The sequence below is a fragment of the Cuculus canorus genome, chromosome 5 (assembly GCF_017976375.1).
Source record: "Cuculus canorus isolate bCucCan1 chromosome 5, bCucCan1.pri, whole genome shotgun sequence".
In the NCBI taxonomy this organism is placed as follows: Eukaryota; Metazoa; Chordata; class Aves; order Cuculiformes; family Cuculidae; genus Cuculus; species Cuculus canorus.
In genome coordinates, this window is record NC_071405.1 from 59,423,907 (window position 1) to 59,438,181 (window position 14,275).

Genomic DNA, 14,275 nt, shown 5'->3' on the forward strand with positions numbered 1-14,275 from the left:
TCCTCTCTTGTGAGACCTCATCTAGAGCATCGTGTCCAGTTCTGGAATCCTCAACATAAGAAGAATATGGAGCTGTTGGAATGGGTCCAGAGGAGGGCTACAAAGATGATCAGAGGGCTGGAGTACCTTCCCTAAGAGGACAGGCAGAGAGAGTTGGCCCTGTTCAGCCTGGAGAAGGCTCAGAGGAGATCTTGTAGAGACCTTCCAGTACCTGAAGGGGCTACAGGAAAGCTGGAGAGGGGCTATTCGTAAAGGCTTGTGGGAATAGGACCAGGGGGAATGGCTATAAACTGGAGAGGGGCAGATTTAGACTGGATAATAGGAAGAATTTCTTCACTGTGAGAGTGGTGAGGCACTGGCACAGGTTGCCCAGGAAAGCTGTGGCTGCCCCATCCCTGGAGGTGTTCAAGGCCAGGTTGGATGGGCCTTGGGCCGCCTGATCTAGTGGAATGGTCCCTGCTCATGGCAGGGGTTTGGAACTAGATGATCTTTAAGGTCCCTCCCAACCCCAACTATACTATTATACTATGACTGAAGAATTCATGAAGAGAGACTTATGACTGAATTCAGCATCAAAGCTCTATGCGCCTTCTATGATTTAACAAATACTCAGTTGCCTGAAAAAAACTATCATTTGTAGTGGAGATTCTTGGTGGTCCCCAGAACGTTGTGTTGTCAGATGGTGGTTAGATTCAGAACAAAGATCTGGAATAAAAGTAGTCGGTGTTTATACATTTAAAATCAGGGCTTAATGGTCTGTAAATGAATGACACTTCTTAGGGAGTGAGGAAGAGTGTGAGGCTGGTAGCAAATATTACATTCTTTTTTTTCGTGCTTTATCCTTTGCCTCCTTCAGTCTACAATGAAATTGATTCACTGACTCCCACCACTGTTTTTCTTGGAAAGCAGAGTAGAATGAAGAAACACAGCAATTAAATGGAAAAGACACCCCAGAGTTGCAATAGGAGCTGGATTCTGTGTTTTGGTAATAGGAGCCATAGGAAAAAATAAAAAGAGGTGACTTGGGTCTACCTAATTTTAAAGTGTGAAGACATTCTCAATGTCTATCACTTCTGATCTCTTCCTCACCTCTGCCTCCCTCCCCAAAAATAGACCTTGTTAGTCAAATTGGAGTTTTTTTAAGCTCTTTTATTTTCAATTGGTAATGCTGCTGCCATGACACTCACATAATTTAAGATTTGTTACGCTCCCATGTGTTGAACACATGGCTAGCAGCTCTTCCAGCCATCAGGATCCATGTACTCACAGCGATGCAGTTAGCCTCATCAATAGAGCAAACACGAACTGATGCTACGTACTTCCTTCTCGTGGTGAATTAGGATGATGAACAAATTCAGTGACATTCTTCACCTAACGACAAAAGGCATGAATGTGGATCCAGACCACGGATGGTTCCTGGGAAAGAATTCATTTAACCCTTTCATTAACTTATATTTAGAAATCCTGTCTTAGGACCCAGTCCTGTGCCAATCAGCCATATTTGTGGTTCATGGGGTCCTCTACGATGGCAATTGCACCCTTTTCTCCTGTATGTCCTTTTAGTTTTTATTTAATTTGCATCTAAGTAGGTCATTGTCAATAGCTGAGCGCTTTAAGGGAGTTTGTAGTCTTCCTCATGGTTGGAGGAAGCCTTTGGCTCCAGGACCAAAACCAAGTATCCCTTAAGGACAGAGCAATTCTTTACTTTAAAAGAAAACAAATTATATCAGATAATTTCTGAACAAGATACTTATTTAAGAGTATTGAAGGTAATTGCATGGGGTCAAACAAAACTGCATTTTTAAGTGTAAGGCTATGTATACATTTGGCAATGGATTAGTATGTTCTGTTTGGATTTCGTTGCTGTTGTCCTTTCTTTAAGGCATCTCAGATTGCCATCCCATTTGTATCAAGCATGGTGGAAATACAATTCAATCTGAATCAACCTTGGATGCAGGTGTCTCAAACTGGAGGTTATGTCTTTTAATTAGCTGATAGCCTTGACAGATTCTGACTTGGGTAATAAAACAATGAACACACTAATCACCTCTATGGGTCACATGACCTTTTAATGTCTTCCTATAAATTTTTGTGCAGTCATGGTTGCATCCTCTGAATCTGCCTATGTTCCCTTTCTCCCTCCACAAATCTGAGTCTGTCACTTTGACTGAAAAGTTAACTTCTTTTTAGCCTGGAGAAGAGGAGGCTGAGGGGAGACCTTATTACTCTCTACAACTACCTGAAAGGAGGTTGTGGAGAGGAGGGAGCTGGCCTCTTCTCCCAAGTGACAGGGGACAGGACAAGAGGGAATGGCCTCAAGCTCCGTCAGGGGAGGTTCAGGTTGGATATCAGAAAAAAATTCTTCACAGTAAGAGTCATTGGGCACTGGCAGAGGCTGCCCAGGGAGGTGGTCGAGTCGCCTTCCCTGGAGGTGTTTAAGGAACGGGCGGATGAAGTGCTTAGGGACATGGTTTAGGGAGTGTTAGGAATGGTTGGACTCGATGATCCAATGGGTCCTTTCCAACCTTGTGATTCTGTGATTCTGTGATTCTTGTCCTAATGATCCAGATATTGCAGGTAAAAATAAGTACTTGCATAAAAAATAATTCACAGGATGTGTTACAGTATTACAAATGAAGTAACGGTTTAGTAAGCTTATCAGCAAAAAGGCCAGAAGACTACAAGCTTATTTTGCATTGGTGTTGTTATGGGCTTTTTGTGATAAATTTAAATGTTCAAAAAATAGTTTTTGTACAGCATTATCCTGATTTTGGCTGGCATAGAGTTAATTCTCTTCCAGGTAGCTGCTGTGTTTTGGATTCCCTATAAGAATAATGTTGGTAGCATGTATTGGTTTAGTTGTTGCCAGGTAGCAATTGTGTTAATTTTCCTCCCAGCAGCCACTCATTTAGATGTAGTATGACGAGAATGTTGACGATACACTGATGCTTTTAGTTGGTTCTAAGAAATCAAGAGTTTTTCAGTTTCCCGTGCTTTGCTAGTGAGCAGGTGTACAGGAAGCTGGGTGGGACCCAAGCTAGCCAAAGAGATATTGGATATCATATAATGTGGTGCTCAATATATAAAAGGGAAGTTGGGTTCACTACTCAGGGATCACTGCTGAGGGACAGGCTGGGTATTGGTCAAGTGGTTCATTGTGCATCACTTGTCTTGCATATATGATAACTATTCTCTCTCCCTTTTTGCAAGTCTATTAAACTCTCTTTATCTCAACACACATATTTTAGGGTATTTTTTCTTCTCATCCCCATCCCACCGGGTGTGGGAGAGGGGGTGAATGAGCGGCTGCATGGTGCTTAGTTGCCATTTGGGGTTAAACCACAATAAGCATAAAAAGGAAAACAAAGCCCTTTCAACACTTTCATACAGCCACTGGTTAAAGGCTTGATTTGAGGACACTGACTCAAGTTTCATCTTCATCATTAAAAAATTATTTGTCTTCATCACCAACTCCTGACATTTGGAAACAAAGGGGCTTGAATGTTATTTTGTCCACAACACAGCCAAAACCTTAACTGGCTTGGTAGTCATCTTTCTGCCTATGTCCTTCCTCAGTTTAGCGGATGAAGATATGCTTCATCATATTTTGATAAAATAAGCGCTTCAGATCAGCTTTACTTACAGTCCTATAAGTGACTCTCTGGACTAGTTCCATTTTGCTTTGGTTTGCTCGGGAGTTGCTGAATAGATTAGCAGCACAGTTTTGTTTGGTGAATGCAAACATGCCAATAAAAAGCAGTATATCGCTATTTCCCCTTCTAAATAATCCAGTAAGCATTTATATATTGCTTTCTTCTGTGGCTCAACATCTTTATATTCTTTTCTACTGAGTTTATTATAAGACTGTATTATCTCTTTTAAAAGTGTATGTTAGTATATGTGTGTGTATGTATATGTGTATATATACATCCACATGCACCCCCACAGTAAGTTTTGTGTCACAAATCAAATACTATACCCCGCTCAGTTACACGGTGCTCTTTTAAAACTAGGATCATAAATAATTCTTTACCAGACAAAACCAGAGTTGCATGGCAATACACTTTATTTTGTATAGCTTCTTTTATCACATTGTGTCTCAAATATGCTAGAGGTAATTAAACACACTTGCAGATTTTAAAATAATCTAAAAAGGTTTTTTCATTTAATGAAAATTTGGAACAATAGCAATATACATGCTCCTTAATTCACATGCATCATAAATGGAAAAGGGCAACTGTACCTGTAAGAGCTGAGCAGCTATTTACATTCTTGTAATTATTGGTTTGGTGGAATGATTTCTTAGTGTGGGTGACAGTTTTTGTTTATTGATTCCGGAAGAGCAGCACTGTGACAATTCTTTATATAAAATTACATATCCATTTGGACTGTTGTTGGTGCAGTTGCTTTTTTTGGTTTAATATGGGACTACAATTCCCACTACAGAAAGGCAGGTCTTCTATGAAACGGAAATTAAAATAATTAATCTCATTATCATGATGTGACAGCTATATTTTATTAAAATTTCACAATAGTGTTGTTGAGTCTTCCTGGTGTCACACTCAAGCTGCCCAATGGACTTCCAGCAGATGCAGCGTAGAGGGTTTTTTCCTTGCATTTTAAAGACAAAATATCAGTGAATTGTGTGATTCTTCCTTCAGCTGCTCTGTGCAGATCTATCACAGACAGAAGGGCAGCTCCTCGCGTCCCACCAGGGACACCAGCAGCCGCTGGGGATCTGTGTTCCGGTCAGTCTGCAGTGCCAAATGATCACATTCTCACACATGGAGTGTTGTGAACTGAAGTGCTTCAAGAAATCAGTGTGGAATTTCTCATACTATTAAGCAAACAATACTTTTTTTTGTCCTTCCCTTTTTAATCCCCCTATTTACTATGCACATCACCTTTTACTATGTGCTGGTCCTTACTAAGAGGTTAAGTAGTGAAATAAATTGCCTTCGTTGTTGCTTTGGTTTTGCAATTAAAATGGATTTTACTGGAGCTAAGAAGGACAGACTGTCGCCCAAATTTAATACTTGAAAAGTATTGATAAGACAGTTGAGTACTTGAAGAAACATAAGTTTCTTAGGACTGATCATCTGGTAGCCTTGTGATAGCATCAGTGACTGGTTGTGGGGTTAGGTGAGAGGAACAACCATTTCACATACTCCGAGCCAGTGGGCATTTTTCTGGTTTTGGAGACAATATTTGCAACTCTGCAACTCTCAATGTCTGTGTGAAGACTAAGGAGGAGTACAGATAAAAAGAGTAAGCTTAAGAAACAAGAGAATACAAGTTCTCACATGTAAATAGCTGGATTACTGCCATCCCCTTCAAAGCCCTTGAGGCTGAAGGAGCTCTGCGATTCACTGAAACTCCTCAACTTCACGTCACGCGTGAGTATAAATCCCACTGCATTACATACTAGGTAGTTTTCCAGATTTTTTTAAGAGGAAATATGATGAAAGACATTCTAGTTCAGCCTAGAATGTTACAGAGTTTTGCAATCTACGCATAACTGACGTGAAAGGACTGACTCTGCATACATAATTTATTACAAATTCCTAAGTGCTAGGACACAAAAAGCAAATGCCGTGCACCGACATATTCCTGCCATCTTGTTAACTTTAATCTTATGTAGCTAGGAGCTTCAGTTTTCTTATTGTTTTTTTTTTCCTAAAGGGTCATTATTATTTTACTGTGCCTTTTGGTAGGATTGGGAAGGAAACTACAATTTTTTTCCATAGATTACAAGTTCAAAGCTGTAAGCTAACATGGTTTTCCATACTTTCAATGCCTCATGCACGTGGCTTGAAATATTTCAGATGCACACTGAAAATAAAAATAATGGGTAATTTTATATTCTCATCTTTCAGAAAAGGAGAGTTCAGTTTACTGCAATATAAGATTTTTTTAGACTTCTAGGGGCAAGGAGGCAATTTAAACTTCCTGAAGCAACTTCAAGAGCAGTGATAGCTACCACTGTTATTAGAGTATCATAGTTTTCCAAAAGATCATCGACTATAATGACCTTCATATCCTGGATTTTAATTCAGAGGATGTTGACACAACCTTATTAGCACAGACAAATGTCTCCATCTTCACTTATAATATCCCAGGGCCTCATAATTTAAGTATGTTATAATGCACAAATACTGCTGTTACTAAGACAAAGAAAAGCGGGGGAGATTTATTTTTCACACAACAGCATCACTGATAAGAAAGATGTGCAAGTGTTCAGGAAGGCAGTGGACATGGAATGATTAAAACTAACAAAAAGTACTCCAGTGGACAGATTCAAAAAGCAGTTATTTAATTTTTAAATTTGCACATCAATAACCTAGAGAAATGAGCCTCTGAAATATTTTGGAAAATGTCACTTTGCAAACCTTGTAGATAGCTTAAATGTTTATTAAAATAGACCAAAAGCCAAAATTGTCTGGGTAAAACAAATACTTTCTCTTTGCTAAGTAACAATATTTGTGAACAAAACATAAAACTATAATTTTCATGTGTCAAACACAGTAACATTTAAGATTAAATGTTGGAATCAGACTGGGCATTTTTTTATATCTTCCTATTTACAAGCTGCTCATTAAGACCATTTACCTCACGTAAGCTATTAAAATGACTAACATTTTTAAAGTTTGCTCCATGACTAAAATAAAAACAACAGAAATGTCCTTTTACCATAACTTAACAAAAAGCAGAACCATATTTTTGTTATCTAGGAGAACATAGTGTTATAAATACAGCTGGATTTCATCTACGATTATATAAATAATAAACATGCTGCCATTCACAAGGATTTTAATAGATGATTATATATAAGCAATATTATGATCTAGCAGAGGATGGCATGAGTTTTCATCATTCATTTTTATTGTACGTGTTCAAGACCCTTGTCTTCATCTGAAAAATGTGGAACAGACTTCTTTGCTACAACATTATCCAGTCGCTGTCCTTGCAGAAAGGGGTTCACATTCTGAAAAATTTTAAAATTATTTATACTTATTAGAAACAGGGAAACATAGAAAAGGTAACTAGTATTAGTGGATATGGGTATGTATTTCTTGTCTGACAAATACTTGCAGACTACAAGAAAAAATAAATTGTTCCCAAGAAGTAAATCTAGGAGTAAATAAATGTTTTGTTTTCTAATATTTTTTAATATTTTCTGATTTTTTAATATTTTCTAATATATTTAAATATTTTCTAATAGTTGTTTGTGTGCAAGAATTTAATCCAACCCACAAAAAAGAAAGCAAATGAAGGAGGAGGACTAATGAGAATATAGGACGGCCTGCATTAAACACATTTTTTGTTACTCTCTTCCTTTCCTCAGCTCGGCAGAGAAGCAGCAGCACATCCAACTCATGATTCTTGAGGCAGGACAGAAGTACAGGTAAGCTTTAGCTTAAATCACTAGCCTCCGATAGACCTTACACTGGGAGATAAGTTAGATACTACGATACCATTTTTGACCAAAGACTCTTCTTCTTCAGCCCTCCACGAAACCCCTCCTCACTTCCTCTCTTGATGCCAAGATAAAAAACTGCTGGCCAGAAGCAGAGCCAAGCAAGGTTTTGGCATAGGAAATGGTTCTCCTGCCACTGCCAGAATAAGGGAATGCTGTAAAGATCATCCCTGGAGAGGGTTTAACTTCACTTTGCACCATGCAAGCAGCACAACGTGAGACTGAACATGAACAGATCCTGTCTCAAAACTGCTTGGAGATCATAGTACTGAAGAAAGTATATGCTTGAATTTTATCCACGCCAGTGGAATAAAACATACTTAATGTATTTGCAAGTACCAAGCAGTTTAGGGAGCTTCAGAATTAACTTCATTATTATTTACATCCACTTGCTGGCCTGTTACAGCGTCAGTGTACACAGAATTCAAGTATATACTTTCTCCTTCACAGATACAGTGAAAAATTCTAGTGTGCTGGTTTTTGCTGCCAATAAAAATTGTTTGCCTAAGGACAAACTTTGGATGAATGCAAATTTTCCAGTATCTCCTGATTCTTGTCTGGCTAGCTGTGTCACAGATACTACATTTCTTGAGATATTTCTGTGCTTTTTTTCACCGAAACATAGGAATTCAAAACCATGCACACACACACACGCACGCAACCAGCTTTTAAAATAGGCATGAAATGTTTCTTTCCAAATATCCCAAATATTTGTCAAATCTTTGGAATAGATTTGGGGTTTGTCTGTCTTTGAATTTAAGCCCTTGAGCTTCTCCAGATTTGTAGATGCTATCATTAATAGTTAATCATAGCGTAGAGCAGCCCTTTTGCTCACTTCTATTGTTCTCTGAGCGTTCTGCCTGCTGAAAGTGAAAATATGAAGATATTAAGAACTAGAAGTGAATGTGGAAAAATCTTTGAAAATAAAAAAATTAATTTAATGCTTTAAATTGTTAAAAATAAGACACATGTAAATGATTTGTTTGTGTTTGTTTAAGGAAGTTCTGTTTAACGTTAATTTTGTGAAGTTCAGATGTTGCATAAACTTCTAGGAATCATATGAAGATTCTTAGGAAGATTAATTGGTCTCTTTTTTTGGAATGGTACTTGCTTGTTATTTTTTGAAATAAAATAGATGAGAATTAGAATACATAAAATTTTGAATTCTTCTGAACCAACAAAAGAAAACACAGAAATATAATGCAAAATTTTTGGCTGATTTAACTAAAAAATGTTTAATTCTGTACAGCTGTGCTCTGAGCCCACAGCAAAGTGGCTCAGTGATTACAGAAACAGTCCTGTCATGTTTGGGATGTTAAGATTTTGGACAAGTCTATGCTCATGCACAGAAATTAAAGAAAAGGGAGAACTGCTAGGTCATTGGAGGCTTCAATGTCTTGCACTGCAAAGGCTGCAAAAAATAAGACAGTAGCAGATGGCACATACAGACCTTCACTATATATACTGGTTATGTGTGCTTGTAGCTGTGTTTATACACAGACATATAAATATATGAATATACAAACATACTTAGAATCTGTAGTTTTGTAGACTCCAGAAATGCCTCTCTGACTGTTACGCTATGTTATGATATAGACACAACACACAGTACATGCAGTTACATCGGATGCGCTTTCAGCTACAATCAGGACATTCTGACCCAAAAGACCAATCTGTTGCCATAAGATGTCTTGCCTAAATTCTATGTGCAGAAGGGCACAGAGGAGTGGCAGAGGCCACAGAAAGCAGGAGGATACTCTAGTGTGCTTTTTGGTTTCTGGAAAAATACAGTATGCTGCTGACAGCTCTAATTTACCCTTCTGTTGATAAAGTGAAAATTCTGAATTGTTCATTTAAAGCATTAGTAATCATTATAGTATTACTCTCAAAACAATAACAGACTTTACATGATAATGAATTTAGCATGAAGTGCCATTCCTAACAAACTCAAAAATCAGATGTAAGCAGGCTCAAAACAGATCATTAATTGATGGCTGAAGTGTTTTATTGCCAGTAGTGTGTGAATTGGTAATTCATCTTCTCCCTTTCTAGGAAAAACTTTAGGTGTAAGAGTCAGATAAATAAATAAATACGATCTTCTCTTACACTTCAGTTATTTTACACCAAATTACTTCATTTACAATATAAACTGCGCTGTCATATTTTGAAAAGCTACTCTATGGCAAAGTCATTTTTGGTAAAACACATTACCAGAAAGTGGTAGAAGATAGTAAGGTGGACTGTGCAGAGGTTCTCTACGATATGTGGATTACCTTCCTCGTTTCAGAGCCAGAAAGATGAGAATCCATTCATCTTTGTCTTTCAAGTAAGTGGGACAGTAAGACAGGAGTTTAATCTGAGGTAAATCTAAGTATGCAAGTGGATCAAATTACCTCAGCTAAAGGACCAGTCCTACTGTCATTCTGACACTCAAAAACACATTCACATGCATAGATAGTGGCAATTAATTTTATGGATCTTTTTAGTAAGGAACTGTAAAATTCCATTTTAAAGACATTTCAATTATTTTAAATGCTTTTATGCAAATAAGATCAATTTGAAAACACAGATAATGCAAAGTTTTTAAATTCAAGCTCTGCAATGAAATGCACCTTCTGAAAGAAACAAGCTATTTAGAGAAATACATCTCATACTCGGTGGACAGTCTGGAGCTTGCTGTAGCAATTTATCACGGAGATTTCCTGATTTTATGGTATATACCATATATACCTTCTTAGGTGTAATGCAGCTGCATTAGACTTAATTCTTCATTTCAACAGTACAATTTTAATTCTTATTAACTCCCAAGATGATACAGGGGCTATAAATGTATTCTGATAGTTACCCTCTTTCTTCTTTTTGGACCACCATTAATCTTCTCAAAAAGCAAATTCTTGCTCTGGAAGGGGAAAAAAATACAGCCATCAAATTCATTACACTCTTCTTTTAAAATACTACTTTTGCTGTTAAGTATTAGCCAGTTTAGAGGTGCATGTGGTTTTATGGGAAAGATAAACCACAAGTAAGTATTTCGATATTCCTGCTAACATTGTGCAGTTCTTCAGGAACAGTGACAGTCTTATCAACAATTAAAAAGCCAGTTATTTTCCACTATGTTGTATTACATTATTGTCCTTGTTCAGGCAATAAGTGTTTTAAGTACACGCTGGTATAATCGTATAGACTGAATTTTCCCCATTACGTGAGACATAGTATAAATATATACATACTCAAAAAAGAAAGACACACAGAAGTAAAAAAAGAAAAATAAGATTGGGAGGGAGAGGAAGCAGGAATCCTGCCTCTGGTACACAATTCTACATATTTGAGGTGACACAAGAACAGAAGCAAAATTACTCACTTTACAAGAGATTTTCTGATGCCTTTTAAAAACGGCAGTCAGTGTCATTCCTACTGTTTTGCTGTCTTTGCTTATTCCCTTCCAAATATCAACACTTCTCAGTGCAAAGTTCTGCAGGAGTACAGTGCCAAATCTTCCTTTGTTTAAGAAGTGCCCTCAATAAAGTTTCTAAAAACCATTTGGTCTATAACATTTTTAATGGCGAACCTTTTAAAAACTGCCAAAATCATCTTGGCAGAAGAGAAAGTTATGATGATGAGGAAAAAAAAAAACCAAACCCAAAACAACACTAAAAAAGCCCCTCTTCCCATAGTTTACATAAGTGCAGCCACATATTGTTGCATTTCATACAAGTAGTGAATTCTAATAAAGTCTAGAATAACACACACATGCTCAACACATTTTGTTTCAATTGTGTATTATGAAGAAAAACAAAACTAAACCCTAACCTGAAAATGGAAGGAGAGAAGAATTACATGTATAAAAGCAGAACACTGTATAAACAAGGCCATTAATTCTGTTATAAACAACTGACCTAACACTGATTATATAAATAGAAAGTGTAATTCTAGTGCGAGACAAATCCAGCAAACACTTCTACCCTCTCTGCAGCCTTGATATGAGAAAAAACAAACATTTTCAAGTGTTCTTGAAAAATCTGCCAAAATTGTCTGTTTTGTAATTCTCATGTTCATTAAACTCCAAATTCACAAGGCCTATCTCTTGCCCAACCTCAGTTATTTTGTCTGAGCTATGCCAAAAGGGAATAGAGATGAAGTTGGCCAAGGGAGACATTCTTGGCTAGTCATTTATGCAAACTCACTTTGGGAAAACGTAAATTTAACATTTTAAGAAACCCACGGATACGTAGATTATTCTCTTTAGGAAACAAAGCACCAGTGAAGCTTCTCTTTGTAAACTATTTGACCTCATACTTTTCACAAGAGGAAAAATAGTGTTTCTGAAATAAAAAGAATTTCATGAGTACTGGAGCTAACATTTCTGTCACTCCAGAAAAAGTTTTATAATTGAACTGTTCCTGCTGAGGAAGATCGTATTTTGTTTAGTCTGTTTGGGAATGTTTTCAGACCATAACTACTACTTAAGCATAATGTGGAGTGCAAAGTAAATGAGGTTATGCAGCATGAGCTGAGTGTGCTTGTATGGTAATAGCAATCCTGAAAATGCGTTGCACAGTGTAAGGGCCCAAGCTCATCAGCAACAAAAATCTACCTGTGAAGTGCTCACCATTCTCGTCCCTCACCTAAGAGTTGTTAGGAATGAAGGCACAAAGTTTCTCCAGTTGTAGGTACACCTCATACAGAGATGCGCTGCATGTGAATTGCTATTTTCCCTTCACTCCTGGAGCTTTCTTTGCACCCTCCCAGCCAGCTGAATTTGGGTACTAAATGTTGGGATTTGGGTGGAAAAAGCTCAGAAGTTAAAATGCTTACAACAAACTAATGCCAGAGAGATTCACCCTTGGATCTTCCAGACTTCACTGCAATTTGTTTAAGTCAGTAATAATCAGCAGCTCCGTAGTGTAGACCTTTACAATTATTAAACAAAACTGAAAGGGAAACTGCATTAGCAAGGTCGCACCTTTTGGGGAGGGCTTTTCTTTCAGTCAATTTACAACCTTATCAGGAATATCAGGCATGACAATTTCTGTTACATAAGCATATTACAGTGAATTAACCAATCTGTATTTACTGCCTGAAACTGAAGAGGGAGACCAAGCCTATAATAACCCATCCTAATAATCACCATCGCCATACAGATATTTAAAAATGTCAGTTGGCAAAGAAAGATGCACTTAATGTTCATTATTATAATGCTCATTATAACTGAAGGTGGAATAAAATGACATTTTATGAGGGACTAGCTTCAGGATCGAAGTTTCTGGAGATGGCAACTTCTTTAACAAAGAGTCACATGTTTCTATCCCCTGCTTCCCATTTGTGTTTCTTTATACTGTCCTTGGATCCTTCCACTGTGGCTGATAAGCAAAACTGGCATTATTTCTACCCTGAAGAGTGAAATGCTCTCCATTGCTTCAGTAAACAGAAATGTTGTTGAAAAACAGTTGCTTTTGGTTTTCTGTTTGTACTGAATCTGGTGTAAGAAAACACCACTGAACTTCCCTCCTCTTTTTAACCCCTACACATGGCAGCGGTTAACACTTTGGGTTTCAATAAATATACAACTCACGTATAAGCGTTCTTCAGATTTGTATTGTAAACTGCATTTAGTAACTGTCTTCATGCAAACTTTTCTAGATGCCAACAACACTTCTTCATATCATCTGAAGAGCCGAGTTGCAAGAGTCAGAAAAGGCAGGCGCAAATGGCCATGACCTGTCTCCTGGAAGGAAAAGTCTGAACTGAGGGGGGAAAAAAAACCCCAGAAACCTTAGAAACTATAGTTACATTCTAAGGCAGAAACTTTGAAAGGTCCCTCATCTTACTATTCCCACTATCCTCTGTTTTCCACATAAGAAGAAAAAATAGGGTCTTCAGTGCTGGAGAGGAGAGCGTAAGATGCGTATCTCACCCTATTAAAGAATCTGTTGCTGAGACTTCCCACAGATCAGCATATTGCTATATGGATAGTTGTCCCAAAGAGAGGAAACATTTTCCTCTTTCTTCCCTCTTCTAACCTAATATACTTTTATCATGATTTGTGTCTTCATATCGGCAGTATTTACACATAATATTCAGCATCTACACAGAATCCTACACTCTGCTGTATGAAACGGCTTCTAGACTTGTTTTACCCTCATAAAACCTGTCTGCTATCCTCAGTGTACTGCAGAGGTCCCACAGCTTTGCAAGCATGAGAGTATTCTACCAAAACAAACCAACCAACCTGTTTCTTTCCTATTATTCGTTCCTGAATAAAAAAAAAAATGTTTTTTCTTACCTGCTAATGTAATTGGAGGTTTACTGTGGTTACACTAAGGAACGCTGGCTGGCTTCCCGAAAGCACAAGCCGGTGGGAACTGCTACAGTGCTTCAACTGGTCTGTGCGCAGGAAAAGGCAGGGGAGAAGCTCTCCCAGGAGCTGTGAGCACACGCCAGCTTGCACAGGTCCAGGAGACACACGGGCTCCAAGGGCTTTAGATGGTAGTGACAGTCCAGTGCCTTCACAGCTCGCTCATGGAAATGCTGTCTGCCAACACACAGCCATTACAGCCCTAGGGCATTTGGTCAGAGGCTTTTCCACAGGAGAAGGAGGAAGGAATTGCTGGCAGACAGAGGGGAATTTGGTGGCTGGGGGCCGGGGGAGGATGAGGATGCTTAAAGTTACATCCTGGGCACCCCACAGTCAGCTGTGTGTCAGACATTTACAACCTAATCCAGGTGACAGTAAGTGACTAGAAGATCTGATCTACTTATCTCCTTTATAAAGTCTCAAACAGCTAATTTTTAGAGTGC

The 14,275-nt window shown here is 38.1% G+C and overlaps 1 protein-coding gene across 1 annotated transcript in view; it reads right to left on the minus strand.

The window, feature by feature from the left end:
- Positions 1 to 4,048: 4,048 nt before the first annotated feature.
- SCG5 (secretogranin V) overlaps positions 4,049 to 14,275 on the minus strand; it is a 31,005-nt gene continuing 20,778 nt past the window's right edge. The window contains exons 5-6 of the mRNA XM_054068958.1: positions 10,323 to 10,376; positions 4,049 to 6,985 (exon numbers count right to left, since the gene is read on the minus strand). Of these exons, the coding sequence (XP_053924933.1) occupies positions 6,881 to 6,985; positions 10,323 to 10,376 (159 nt within the window). The 3' untranslated portion in view covers positions 4,049 to 6,880. The remainder of the gene's footprint in view (positions 6,986 to 10,322; positions 10,377 to 14,275) is intronic.